Raw genomic sequence first — 15,336 nt, forward strand, 5'->3', positions numbered from 1 at the left:
TCTTACAAATGTATGCGGTGGTGTGGTGGTGAAGTGTGTGCGCATGTATACATAGGAATTGTTCTAGAGTTATCTCCCGCACGCACTTCCACCGTCATTTCCTGTAGAATGGTAAACAACCTCTGTCTAACTTAAATTTTTCAGAGATGGTATTTAACAGTTCAAGATATCATATTTATTTATATATCAGTTATTATAATCTATTTTTTCAAAAGGTTTTTTGGTAGAGACAATAGAAAATATATCTTTTACTGATACTGTTCAATTCAGATTAGTATTTTTTCACAAATTTGTCAGCTGTCAAAATCCAGTCCACTGAACGAAGGGCTGGAGTTTTACTCGGGTTGTCTTAACTTTCAGATACATGTGGTTGTGGTCCTTTTTTGGTCACATATGGTCTCCTACATGCTAGTTTGTAATTATTTGTGTACATCATGTCTCTCGTTCCCCTGTTTTTATGTATGATTTCCTGTAGTGCATGGCCTAGTTTTCATACATAATGTAATTTTATAAGAACCCGTAGACACAAGAACTTATCTGTTTATTATATATGGATGGTCAGAATATATATACATAAGTTTACAATCAACTCGATTATACTCCGACGCTACTGTATTTCTCAGCCATGTCGACTGTTTTGGCAGGATTTCCTATAATTATGTAATATTAAAAAAAATTAGCATTGTCATATACAAAGTAGAAAGAACACTTGAATGTTATCTCTAAATTATGACAAAGCATCTGAAAATATCAGAAGATAAAAAGTTTAACAAAAAACAGCAAAAGCAACCATTAAGACATCTTTATGCTGGATAAAAATTTTAAATAAGATTAATTTTGATCATCTAAAAAGAATGATACTGGAAAGTTGAGTGTAACATACACCTATCCTGGATACTCCAGGAGTTACCATCAATTTCACTCTCTACACCCCAGGAACATTTCATGGTAAAATTCAAGGCATAAGTTAAGTTATTTGGTTGGTCAAGAGCAGGTTTCAGGCGAAAAAAATGACCAATCACAGACAGATATTCTCCTTTGATGATACAAAGGAGCGACACTTGATTTCAAGCCAGTACAACATTATGCGACCTCAGGATTCCTTTGATGTATATAAAAGGATAAAACTGGTCTTTTCATTTTATCCACAAGGTGTCGTACATGGAACCATGAAATGTTCCAGAGATGCTGTGAGCATAACCCCTGAAGTATCGAGGATAAATCTGTGAAAGTCTTAAACATACTGGAGATTATTGTGCTTGAACATCTTAATTACAACCTTATGTGCATGGATAAGCCAAACTTCAGAATAAAACACCTAACCTTTGAGTAAAAAAATATTTCATTATATGATATCTCCTTTTAGGAACCATTTTTTTTTTTTTTACACCAGAGATTGCAATATAATTGAAATTATTAAGTAGGAGTTGTATCATGCTTCTTCATGGTCTGAATTTCATTAGAGGACTCAACATAATTGTTAATTGTATTTCAGAAGTATGATGGTATCTTAGTTGGCTGCAAGTGAAACAAGTAGATACAGATGTATAGCTGACAGATGACAAACATGAAGACCTCCTTCACACACTGGGCGTTTGTTGGACCAAACCTCTGGGCCATTATATCACTGATCCTCATTCCACTAACCAGAGCGGGTGAAAGTACTTCAGGTGAGATGCCAAATCATTTTCCAGTTATCTTCATGACTTACCAAAGGAAATTAAGAAAAGATTTAAATATAAATCAATCAATATATAGTTCATTACATATTTGGGACATAGATAATTTTAACAACGACTGTGTCCTGGGATATGTAATATAATAAACTTGCATGTGTTGTAAAGTAAAAAATAATTATTTAAAAACAAAATATTAATTATTTAGTAGAATTTATATAGCAAAATTATGCATGTAGGCTGAAAGCCTCTGTGTCCATAGAAGAGAAATACATTCAAAATTATAAGTATAATATCAATGACTTCTAAATCAATAGAAGTTATAGTTCTAGAATTCATAGATTACATTTTGATAGGAATTATCCAGCAAATGTTCAAATTCGCAAATGGTATTAGCATTTACAATGTCTGTAGGCAGATGATTACCCATATCAACAACAATATAAAAAAGTTCTGTCTCAGTTGTTTGTGACAATGACATTTGTAAAGTTTAAGGTTGTGACCATGTGTCCTTTGGTTTGTATTAAATGATAATAGATTGGGAGTCATTTTTCTGTTTGAAATATTATTGATAGTAAGGGAACTCATCTAATATTATGAAAATGCTACAAGACTTGAAATAGACAAAAAAAGGCACAGTAACATTATTTCAATATTTGCTGGCCAATTGCACTTTTATGCAGTGTAAACCATGATTATATCTAGGCTAGGGTCCTACATGAGAAAGGATTGACTAATTGTTATCTGGGCTTGAGTCTGTCAAGATTTTATTCAGATCCCATGTTCAAACTTTTAAAATGATAAATATGAATTTCCTGTAATGCATACTATACAAATGTACTGTGTAGTTTTAGAGTGTTTAGAGTTAAAAGAAATATTGATCTCTGTATATTGTTATTGTTAAAGGAACATTGTTCATTTTCTATTTGTGCAGTCGCAAATTGATAATCATTGATCCATGTCTTCTGTATGGATTCTCTTTAGTTATTGATGCTAGATTTATAACAGATCAGCATGTCATTTTGTGAAACACCCTATTGGTTAAAATCAGATTTTGTGGCCAAAAATAATGATTGAGCAATTCTTTAATTTGTTTTTTTTTTTTATTTTTTAAGATTTACATAAAAGAAAAATGCATATATATAAAACAAATTGTGATTTTTTTTTCAGTGACAAGTGATAGCTGTGGTACGTACATCAGTTTAAAGAAAGAAACACATGCCGTACATTGGAAAGGTGATGTTCTAAGAGTTGACTGCACCATTTACATACAAAACGATGCTATGTATGAAAACACTCTATGTGCTAAAGCAGTGGAATATGATGTGAAGGATCAAGGGTTCATTCTCACCTTCCTGTCAGGGTCATCATACAATGAAGACACAAAGGTACATATCATATCTGACCTCTTACACTATGTCATTGACCATTTATTCTTAGAAAATATACATCAACATATGGGATCTTACATAAATTTCTCTTTGATTTATCCTTGATGACACCAGCTAAAGAATTCAAAATCACCTTGCATCCATGGCCCTCCCACGGCCATTGTCCATCCATCAGCAATACAATATTTCTTGAGAAGTACTGGATGGATATTTCTGAAATTTCATATGTAGGTTCCCCTTGCTCCTTAGTTGTACCAGTGTGATTTTGGGGCTGATAAAAAGGCGAATGGCTGATAGGCCATCTTGTTTGTTTCAACTCTTATAGGATTATTATTGCTATTTGTTAGAGGAATTTTCATGTTTTAAATAATTCAGAACAAAACCCGAGGAAAGAATAGAACAAAAGGAAAAAGATTAAACTTTTTAAGAATTTAATAATGGTGGGCAAAAGGAAAAGGAAATAATGGGAACAGATTCATCATTCACATATCAAATGAAAAGAAATTGAAGATCATTTTTTCACAACAATAATTATCAAGGCAAATATCACAGAAAATAATGGTAGACATTTCTACCAATAGTCTGCATAATTGCATCACAATGCAGTCTGTGACTATATGTGAAGTAATTTTATGTTCTAAACCTGATGTCATAGTAGGTTATAAGACACGTCTGGAACCCGCAAAATATTACACTGGTATAGCAAGGCAATCATGTTTATCAAAATATTGTTTAGCTGGTTTGCTCACTCGAATGGGGATTATATTTACTTTGTTATCATACATAAAAAACATTATAGGATATTTTTTTTCAAATTTCTCCACTCTTTCAATTTTGACAGTACTTTTAATTTGAATTTCAAAAGTTAAGTATACGACATGTAGGATACTTGTAAATTCTCATTTTAAATCTGTGTGCATTTAAATATATGCTATAACCTAAAATGGATGACACATGTATTGTTATCTGCTTTATTGATTTTCTTATGTACAATGTTTAACCTGAATGTTTCATTTGTACATAGGGGTAGGCAGTTTTCAGTCTATAGTTAGATATGTAATAAAAGTCTATAATTGTTGACTGCAGTACTTCACTGCTTCTGAAACCAAAGGCAACATATCCTACTGTGCTAGAAAAAGGTACACCCTGGCACTGCAATTCTCCACTGGTACCAGGAAGTCAGACTCCCACGTATACCTGAAGATAACGCAGACACCATTCAGGCCAAGTAAAAGTAAGTACTTACTTCTTTCACATGTACTGACAGCTAAATCTTAAGGTTAAAACATAAATGATAATTCTCATTGGGTGCATTGGGGTCATTTCTATAAATAAATTCTGAGAAAAAACAGCAACCAATGTTACAGGTTTGTAATTAAAATGTAATTGTTGGATCATGGACATTATAAGTACGGTGTCCTTACTACTGACTACTCAAGACATTAATCAAATGTTGTTAGCTGCATATTTCAAAGTTTTAAACCAATAAATCGTGTAAACCCAAGCATTATTACAGAGAATTTGTTTTGTGTGTGTGTGGTTTTTTTTGTTTGTTTGTAAACTGTTTATAAGTCAAATTCTATAAGTGTTCAAGTATTGTAACTACTCCTTGGACATTTCAAGCTCATGCTCACCATTAATTTGATTTCTGAATAATGTTGTTACTTATGTTAATGTCAAGTTTGTCTTTATATCACATTTCCTCTGACAAAAGAGAATTGATAGCAAACATGTTTTGCTGTAATTAAACATATAGGAAATTTTTTCTTGACAATGACTTTGTACAGTATTTAAAACATGTCTGTATACCAATCCATTTGTTCACATACAGATTCGAAATGTTAGTTAAAATCAATAAACGTGGCAGGTGATATGTGTATACAAGGGGTTCTCTGAGTACATTCTTAACACTGTGTTTCCAAAACCTTTTTTTCTGTACATATTCAAGAGTTCATTCTCGATGTTTTGCCTTTGCCTTAGATAGAGTTTGTATTCTGATATTTTCCATATTTTGCCTGATTAAAGCAGTCCTGTTAAAATTTGACTCTTTATTATACAGAGGCTGACCCGAGGACCTAAATGCTCACAGATCCCTCCAGATTAAGTTCTGCAGGTTGAAACAGAATTTGCCTCTTTGAAATTTCTTTGGACACTTAATCTAAATGACTGATTTCTTGTAACTTGTTTGATTTAAGCTATTCCATGACAATGTTGTAGTTGTCCCTATGGTGTTTCAGTGGGTGATAACGTACATCCTACTTATCATATATCAAAGTATGGTGATTTCACACTGTATTATCTACGAGAAGTAATGAATGTTTTCCTTGCATCTAGGTTTAAGACCCAACACAAGGGAACACTTACCACAGGTAATGTACAGACTGATGGGAGGTATTGGATCAGCCATCATGGTGGCCCTGATGGCTTCAGTCATTGTAAATCGACGTCGTAGATCTAGACTAGGTAGAGGTGGAATAGTTATCAGGCGAGCAGGCGAGACTGATCATGAACAGGGTGAGGAAATGGTTGCTTTCAACCCATCATCACGTAATAACCCTAGAACTTTCCCAGCGACAGGTGCACAAACTCGTTACAAGGAACCATCTCATGTGTACCCAACCCAGCAACCCATCCGGCCACCTGCCTATTCTGAAATACAAAGTAAGTAATAGAAAATTTTAAGGTGTAGTCAAGAAAGTTAAAACAAATAGAAATATTTGAAATATGTAAAATAATTAAAAACTACATTTCAAAAATAATTCATGGGTGTGGTCTTGCATTGCAAACAAACAAAATTTTAAAGGTTTGCACTAGCACATACTACATCTATGTTAATTGTGTATTTGTGATAACCCCCAACCCCCCCAACAAAATTGGAGGGGAGTAGAGGGGGTAAACTGGAATACGGTTTTCAGTCCATCTGTCCATTGTCCGTTTGTTTGTCTGTAGATGCAACAATGTACTGGCCCCTGTACCCCGCCCCACCCTTATGGAAAGTTAGCCCCTTTGGGAATGCAATGATGTAACGGCTACTCCTTCTATACTACTGAGTGGATTTCAATGAAACTTGTTGGCAATAATCCTTTTACATTTTGCAAATGTGCATAATCTACTGGTATATCAGGTTGAGTTATTTCCCTTTGTCACAAACTTGTTCCCTCAAAATTCTTCACATTGAAGGATTAACTTTTATGTTTCTAATAACCCGAATAACAAGATGTACTCTTAATAAACCCACAAAGTGGTTTATACCAAGAATACACTCCCTTTTTTGTATTATGGATCAATAACATTGATAAAAAGATAAAGAAAGTTAAACCTAATAATTTTAATCAGAGAGCGCAATATTTTTTACATTTATAAAGGACTCTTTTCTTTGGCTGATTGCAGTTGACAATTCCTTATACCACTGCCATCGGCCAATCAAGCATGATGTTGAAAAAAACATCAATTTTTTTATGTTATTGGGTGATTATGAAAATACTAGTCTCATGTAAGATTTTGTTAGGATTGAAAGGTTATCTGTTTACTATATCAATATCTGCATTATGAACCTCTTTTTTTTTCATTGTCAGATGATCAAGCTAATTTCAAGCAATACCCAGATTCAGCTCCACCAAGGTATGAGGACATCGCTGACTCAAAATCTCAGCCAAACACTTCCAGCATGTGAACTTGTTTTTGAGTCGTGTATTGATTTCTGAAGAGGCTTTTGGAATTAGTATCACACAAACAGGCAATCTAAAATTTCTTGTAATGATTTTAAAACTTACCTAAAAGTCTGTTAGTTTGTTGTATGGTGGAGCATCAGTAATCTGTCTGCCTATCGTCCTTTTGTCAAATTTGTTTTTTAAAGCTTCTTTTTTAGAACAGGAAGAGCTGGTATTCAGATGTCTGGCCAGTAGTATACTTTGAAATTTGAATGGAGTGCTAATTTTTGTTTTTTGTTTTTGTTTTTGTACATGATTTACATTGGTCTTCATGGTGTAGGGATTAGAAGTGTGTTCCAAAATCAGGACTTCCTGAAGCATCATCGAGATTAAAGCAATATATGGGTGTGTCATGTACGCAAGAATTGTAAATTGTTTTTGATATGTATGTTTAGATAAAGTTCAACTTTTATGTAATCAAGTTTCTGAAGGTCAAGGAAGTTATCATGCACTAGTAACTATATATACTTTCCTTAAATTGATGACTGTATTTTAATTCCGAGGTCACAACTGATCAGGTATAACATTTGGTACTACAAAAAATGTCAAAAGATAACAAAAAATGCAGACTTTAACGACCAGAAGTGGGAATTGTTTTGTTAGATAATGTGTCGAGAACAAATATTAGCTTTAAACAGTTGAGTTGGCATAAAGATTACCCTAGTAGTAATAAGATAATGGTAAAGAGCTGTAAGAATCAGTGTTACAATCTTAGTTACACACATAGGCATGCATTTTCAATTATAAAAGATTTTATCTCACATTCAGTGTCACTTGGATCCTTGGTAAATCATTTACATCTGTAAATGTATCAGATTCCAATTCCTTAATGCTGTAGCCACTTACAAGCTACTGTAACAGGCTTCTGACTACAGCTTGCTATTGATGTCAAACATGTTGATCATGAAATGAAAATTATCATTATCTCCGAAATGTAACAAAATACAACATCACAGCACCATGCTCTTCAATCTCATGGGAATCTGTCTTGTGAAATAATACTGAAACAATAAACTCCAAATTGATTTGTTATGTACATAATTGCTGGACATGAAAAGATTGACACACTCAGTCTCTTATAGTTTCTGCTATAACTCATAATTTGATGTCCCTTGATAATGTAATTCTAAAGTCATGAATTATCAATGTTCTCTTGGATAAGTGTCAGGTTATTTAATGTATAAGACAAAATGAATGCAATCATTCAGCTAGGATAATCAATGAGATCTAGCTACAACCTGGGGACTTATTCCCATCAAGAAACATACAGAACTGAAATTTTTAAGATCCTTGCCAATGAAACAATTGTACATAGATAAAGACATCTCGAGCTGGGTTTATTTCATATGAAGCATTCTTGCACCAATGGAAAGTAACTGGTAGCCAAATATGGAAAAGAAATTTCAAGATAGATTTGATCAGAAGATTTAATCATCATTGCCTAGGTCAGTACTTTTTTATTTTGGATTGTTGTAAATTTTGCACTCCCTGTTACATTTTGATAACAACGAGAATGATGCTACAGAAACGTGTCTGAAATGTTTAACAATTATTGAAATATGTATTATTTTTCATTATTTGTTTACATTGTTTTGTCAGTAATGGCTTTGATGTGCGTTGTGTAATTCATTGTGTTATCCATCCATGTTTCAGTTTATTTAATTGTTTACAGATAACTGTCAAATTATTGAATTCAGTGTATGTGTTATGACCATACTACATTTTAGTTTGAAAGTGTTGGCAACAGAACTCACAGGTAACAGATGAACTTATGGCAAACTCAATAAACATTTTAGGATGCAAAACAATATGTTGACTAATACTTACTTTGTTTATATCAACAACAACTGTGAAACAAGCCATCAACTTATATCAATCACTCTTGCTGGCCCAGATGGAAGCACGTAAGGGGATTTACTGTAGGTGGAGACCAGAGTACACAAGGAAAACAAAAACCCACATGGTCAGGCAGGTGATTCCATACCATGTCCATTCTAGGAACCAAACCCCAAACATCTAAGGGAAAGGCGAGTTATTACCTCTTGGCCACCCGACCACCCAATAGTATACCAGTTTAGTGAGAAAAAATGAAATAGGGCATTTTAAAATTTCGTTAATTTATAAAGCTGATACTATAAATATACTCTACATGTTTTTACATGACATAGCTTTACTTAGATTTACATGACATGTGATAATGGCAAATAATTTTTATAGCATGGCATGAAGCAGGAGACATTTGAATGCTAATTTGTTTTATCTGAAATAGATTATTTTTTCCCAAAAACCATTTCAAACTATATGTACAGTTTCCTAATCTATACCTGTACTTCCATCAGCAATTCTTAAAACAAGATCTGTAAGAGAATAATTAAAGAGATATTTAATTATATTTCAGGATTTTGCTCATGAAATGTCAACAACATTTGAAAAAAAATGAACTGAATTTTATCCAAAATTTGCATATTGATGAAATGAATCTGTCATGTTGATCACTGGATCTAGGTTTTCATTTCAGTGAATTATGAAAGAAAAAGCAGACACTGTATCATTATTGTCATTGCTTCACATGTCATAGACTCAGAATAACTGGATTTGTAGTCAATTAGGAAAAATCGAATGATATTTTTTGTAGTGATAAAAATCAGTTTCATACCATCTGCCTCCAAAGTAAGACTGCAAAAGTTTTATATAACAAAGTTATACAAGTACAGATCTCCTCATAAATCAACGTTTAAATTTGGCTGATAGAGTAAGGAACTAATTGATTTTTTTAAAAATGAAATTGAAGCATTAGTGATTTGGAAGCCCCGAAATATAGTTTTTCACAATGACACTGAATGTGAGACTTTGTGTCGAAACACTTTTTTGTTAATGTATATGTAATTGTGTATTTTGTCAGAAATGGAAATATTTAATCCTTCTTTTTGGGAGGAGAGGCTATGTACACTTTACTTACTAATATTTGCTGGAGAGTAGAATTGATGAGATAGAAAAACCTGAACTGTGTTCCAGGAAGTGTATCACAGCTGGTGTCATTATGGCAAATTGTTTATAATTAATTTTTTCTGATGTTCTATAATTTTTTTTACACTGACACCAGACTGATGTAAAACTGAAGAGAAAGTGTCAGAATAATTTGGACTTGATTATCAGCAGCATTGTTTGATTGTTTTGCTTGTTCTACTTGATGGAAAGTTATCTTTTATAATAATTGTCTATTGTCCATAAATTCCTCAGGAAGAAGGTTAATTTTTTGAGTAAAGAGCATAATCATATAACTGATAAGTACATTGTAAGTATAAGGTGAAAAAAATCTTAGGCTTTAAAAAGTAGATATAATCACAGGTAAATTCTTACTTGCATAGGTTATATATTTTATGAATGCTATGTATAAGATTGCTGATTTTTAATGTTCTAATATTTATCCAGCAATGAGCCCTAAGAGCTAGCATGTTTCACCTTACTATATAAGTCGGGTGATGGACTAATCATGAAAAATATGAAAGAGCATTTGGTTTTATTTAAACTGGTTTTATATTATTCGACATACTGTCAACAGCTTTGACCAGGAGCATTATTTATGGTTGGATATTACCAGACGTGGGTTTATTGTCAGATGAATAAAGTATAAAAAGGCAAAGCTAATTGTGTTAATGGTATACATGAAGTATTAAGTTTTGATTACTTCTGTGTTTGAGGAAGCTTTATGTAGGAGTTAATGTATTCCTGATTAGAGTTTAATCATAAAGTGATGAATTTGTGTCAACTTTGTTTAAATGTGTTCAATGAAATATTCAGGAAATAGTTAATGATATAACACATTTTTTTCATCAAGTTTGTAAGTTTATAAATATGAAACAAAATACAGCATGATCAACTTTCATGCGTCAATCCAAACATTGTTTAACAACTATAGTACATTTGGAATGTACAATGAAATTGACAAAAGTATTTTTACCATAATATTTATGTTGTAGTGCACAAATGCAGAAGACATGCTTACCATCTTTAAAAAACAGTTTTCACATACCATTGGTCTTATTAAGGTGTAGGGACAACACTATGGTAAATTTATATCATTGGTTGCAATTTGAAAAAGTCTGTTTACATTAATTCATGACATATACTAATTTGACGTGTTTCCAATGGAAGGAAACTAAAAATACACGTTATTGATATTTTCATATGATGAAACCAGAAATCATATGTGCACATATATACTTTCAGCTGACCATCTTAGGTGGTGGGCTGATAAAATTGCTGTGTGTCCTCCTATCTCTGAACAATTCTTGTTATTGCTATTTCTTGGTATAAGCTTAATGAATCTTTCTCAAATTTTATATATAGGTTTGCCTTTTGTCCCTAGTTGTGCCCTTAGATTTTGAGACTGGATTTTGAGACTGATAAAAAAAACAAAACATGGTTGAAAGGTGGCTTTGTTGGATTTGACTTTGAAAGGTAGCACTGAATGCATCTTTCTCAATTTTCATATGTATATGTATATATTTTATATATATTTCATATATAATGACAGAGTGGCAACAATCTTTGATTGGACTGGTGAATATTATTATTGATATTTCTTCCAAGGAATTCTCAAATTTCACTTAATTAAGGGAAAATAAGAGGAAAGTGAAAAGAAGGAATAAGATCAAACTTTTAAAGAACAAATGAAGAACAAACAAAGATTAAATGATGGTAAGCACAAAGATCCCTCAGGGATAATGTATTGTTTGTGGTTGTCTTTTACACTTTTATCTCTTTTGACTGGACTGCATGATGGTCAGTTTTACTAAAGTTTTATAAATCAATTTACACTAAATACATGTGATAGGTCTGAGAGCCTTGTACAAAGATACATTGTTTATGCTTTAAATATTCTCTCAGACATCTTACTTGTTGCTTTTAATAGAGTTTTCCCATACACATTGTACCTATCTGTGAGTTATCTCCCTTACACATACTCTGCGTTTTAGTTATCACCCTTAAATGCTAGACTGCGCGGAGTAATATATTGTACCAAGTGTTTATAGTTATCTCCCATACATCATTGTACGATCATTTGATCAACAGGGAAAGGTTTGTGTGTTAGTTTCATATATTCTTAAGTGTGCTTGTAAGGGCCATAGTCCTTTCACAGCATACTGTGTTTTTGTCAGTTATCTCCCTTACACGACCTAATGTTTATTTCAGATTTTCTCCCTGGCACATTGTACTATTTGTTATTTTTTAGGATTATCACACTTACACAGTTTACATGTGCATAGGATGTATGTTAGAATTACAACTGATGGTTGCAACACTGTTGTTCATTCTTGGAAATGGAATATGGCAGGACTTCACAAAGATTTTCAGGACATGTGTTGAAAATTTATGCATAGATCTGACATTTTCCTTTCAAATGTTAATCGATAAATAGATGAATGGTCCGTCCTCATAACTAGAAATAAATGCCCTTGTGGTCTTTGGCAGATTTTTTCCCCTCACAAATTTTATTGTATAAGAGTTATAACTCTTACAAACCATATTGTTTTGTACAGAAAAGAATTAGCAATGAACACATTTCCTTTTGTGTGTTTTATTTATTTTTTCAAAATTGTTTCAAACAGAAATGGCTAATCTTGTTGACCCCAATTTACCATACGAAAGGAAGCCTCAGTCAACTATAAAGAGATGAAAGCCTGGTTTACATGTGTTACCATCCTTATAACCAGGGACCTTACTTATGGACTGGATGCTTAATTCAATAGCAATGTAGTAACATTAAAAAAATGATGCTATCCATGATTGATGAAACTCCTACTTTTGACAGCAACAATAACATTAGTTTTTTGGCTGGTTGGGTTTATGTGGAAAAGTTGTCACAGTGTATCAGTTACCCTTAGTCAATAACAGGAGTTTCATGTTACATTCAAAACAAACAAAAACAAAACTCTGGTGTACAATTTCCAGCAGATGGTATATGTAATGTGACAATATATATCTATTATTTATTCTAATCCAGTCAACTTAACTTTGCACCTTTCTGAACTAAAGGATTTTTTTACTGTTAAAGGTATATAGAGTTGTGTAATACAAATAACACACCTGTTTATATTAACACTGTGAATGGATTTTTTTAGTGGTATTTTTTATGTGTTGTTGGATTGTGTTTCTATTTATAGATTGTTGACACCTTGATTAATAGATATTGTCCTAACCATTTGTTTTATCTAGTACCTCTACAAAATTTTCTTCTTATATTCTTAAACGTCTAGTTAAACTTCAGATTTGTTACTATCATATTTATAGCAGTTTTGTATCTGTTTTTAATACTTTGTGTGTTGGTTGAGTTTTTTCACTAGTATTATTGTGTGCCAATGTTTTTCACAGAGTTGTAAAGCCATGTTTCAAAATTGACCAATCCCTAATTGCTGTTGATTTGCCTTTATTTACTACAACAAGGTGTTTATATGTTGTATATGTTGTTATGATTTGGTAAGTATTTGGCTTAAACCTTTTCAAATTATTAGAAGAACCAATAGAATTGCTTTCCACAGGTTGAAAATTGTTAATTTTATAGGTTGATAATTTTCAAGGTGACCTTAGTTTGAAGTCATGTAGAATGATGTTTAGCTAAAAATTTGAACAGAGTCCCTTCAAAGGAATGATGTTCCAAAATGTTGTTGTTGTTGGAAATACATTTGCATGTTAATCATGGTGCAATGCCCCACTCCTTGCCTTCCCTCACCCTCACCCCCACCCCCCACCCCCAGATCTTGTTGTTTATGGAAATGTTGTAGTCCTATAACATGTTTTATAGGAACATACTTAATCACCACCAACACATTTCACTGTTAAAATCAATGTTATTGTTACTTACTAAAATTTGTGATGTTTTATTATCTACTCAAGGATTAATGGATATAATTGTCAAAATAAATATCTTAAAACAAATTTCTACATGTGTTGATTATGATTAATTAAAAACTGAAAGTATGTGTAATTGTGTATACATATAATTCCTACAACACTGACAACATATGTTTTTGTTTACAAAAAAAGGTGACATGCAAGGAGATTATTTTTCATCCATACTTTAATGTGATGTGGTGCCTTTTAAAGTCAAAATGAATGAAAACAAAAGTCAGAAGTCTAAAAATTGGTGTTTGATCTGCTTGGATAGGAAGAAACAACGATGTCTCCTTGCATATTGTTCAATGTTGCATTTTTGATGATTTAAGTATATAGACCTGATGTACTTATTTCAAGTAAGGTTTCCAAATTTCTTGACCCCATGGTTTTACTTATCTCTGGGGAGGGGGTAAAGTTTACCTTTGTATATATAGAAAAAATACATTTTGGAATATAATTTGTTTATTTTCTTTTGGAAATAGATCACATGTGGTTAGAATTGTGTAGGATGACAATTTAATGATATTCACATATTGACCCTGGCTGAGGGCTGATGCAATGGTTCGAAATGGGACAAACTGACTTAAATTTCAAAATCTCAATACCCATAATGGTAGAATCAAATACCCATCATGGGTCAAAGGGTCTTACAAACTACTTTAACAAAGTTTTGGAGTGTGTTGGGGAATTAAGCTTACAATAGTTTATTTGGTCACTAATTTGCCATAAAATTTATTATGTGTGACAACTTAACACTCATCTTTCAATATACATATAGCATTTTAAGCCCACCATCATCAGATGATGGGCTATTCAAATCGCTCTGCATCTGTAGTCCATCCATAAAAAAATTTGTTATCGCTATTTCTTGAGAAGTTCTGGACAGATCTTTCCCTGTGTCGCTAGTTGTGCCATTTTGATTTTGTTACTGATAGGAAATACAAAATGGCCACCAGGCAGCCATCTTGGTTTGTTTAATGATTTTTGCTATCACTATTTCTTGAAATAAAGGATGGATCTCTCAAACTTCATATGTAGGTTCCCCTTGGTCCCTAGTTGTGCCTGTTTGATTTTAGGACTGATCAGAAATACAAAATGGCCGACAGGTGGCCATCTAGTTGTGCCCTTTCGATTTTGTGCCTGATCAGTAACACAAAACGGTGAAAATGTGGCCATCGTGGATTTTGACTTTGAAAGTTTGTTATCGCTATTTCTTGAGAACCACTTTATAGATCTTTCTCAAATTTCATGTATATGTTCCTTTAGGTCCCTAGTTGTGCATGTTTGAGTTTGTACTGATCAGAAAAACAAAATGGCCGACAGGCAGCCATCTTGAATTTTGCCTAGTGAAGGTTGTTGTTGCTAATTCTTAAGAAGTGCTTACTGGATATCTCTCAAATTTCATACGTATGTTCTATTTGGTCTCTCATTGTGCTGGTTTGGTTTTGGAAATGATCAGAACAAATCAAAGTGGCTTCCAGGTGGCCATTTTAGATCTGGCTTTCATCGCTATTCCTGCAAAGGAATGCTCAACTGTCTTATCATTAAGAGCAAAAACAGAGACGAGAAGATGGAAGAAGGTGTCCTTTTAATGTACTTGTTTCTAGTTAACTAACAAATGTGAAAACTAAGATTCTTGGTCATTTTACAACAAGCCGATTA

At 32.8% G+C, this 15,336-nt stretch overlaps 1 protein-coding gene across 1 annotated transcript; it reads left to right on the forward strand.

Moving 5' to 3' along the window:
• Nucleotides 1-1,501: 1,501 nt before the first annotated feature.
• On the forward strand, nucleotides 1,502-13,716 carry LOC132549246 (uncharacterized). The gene is made up of 5 exons (XM_060213159.1): nucleotides 1,502-1,670; nucleotides 2,847-3,064; nucleotides 4,154-4,301; nucleotides 5,402-5,728; nucleotides 6,643-13,716. Exons 1-5 carry the CDS (start codon nucleotides 1,559-1,561, stop codon nucleotides 6,738-6,740), a joined length of 903 nt encoding a protein of 300 aa, XP_060069142.1. The 5' UTR covers nucleotides 1,502-1,558; the 3' UTR covers nucleotides 6,741-13,716.
• The last annotated feature ends 1,620 nt before the right edge of the window (nucleotides 13,717-15,336 follow it).

The sequence above is a fragment of the Ylistrum balloti genome, unplaced genomic scaffold, assembly GCF_031769215.1.
Source record: "Ylistrum balloti isolate Yb309-2 unplaced genomic scaffold, AGI_CSIRO_Ybal_v1 Utg370052, whole genome shotgun sequence".
NCBI lineage: Eukaryota > Metazoa > Mollusca > Bivalvia > Pectinida > Pectinidae > Ylistrum > Ylistrum balloti.

What these genes read in the sequence shown, in the direction of transcription:
- LOC132549246 (XM_060213159.1), top strand. Translation starts at nt 1,559, where the DNA reads ATGACAAACATGAAGACCTCCTTCACACACTGGGCGTTTGTTGGACCA. An exon ending in AGCGGGTGAAAGTACTTCAG is followed by an intron (nt 1,671 to 2,846) that starts GTGAGATGCCAA and finishes TTTTTTTTTCAG; the next exon opens with TGACAAGTGATAGCTGTGGT. An exon ending in ACCATTCAGGCCAAGTAAAA is followed by an intron (nt 4,302 to 5,401) that starts GTAAGTACTTAC and finishes CCTTGCATCTAG; the next exon opens with GTTTAAGACCCAACACAAGG.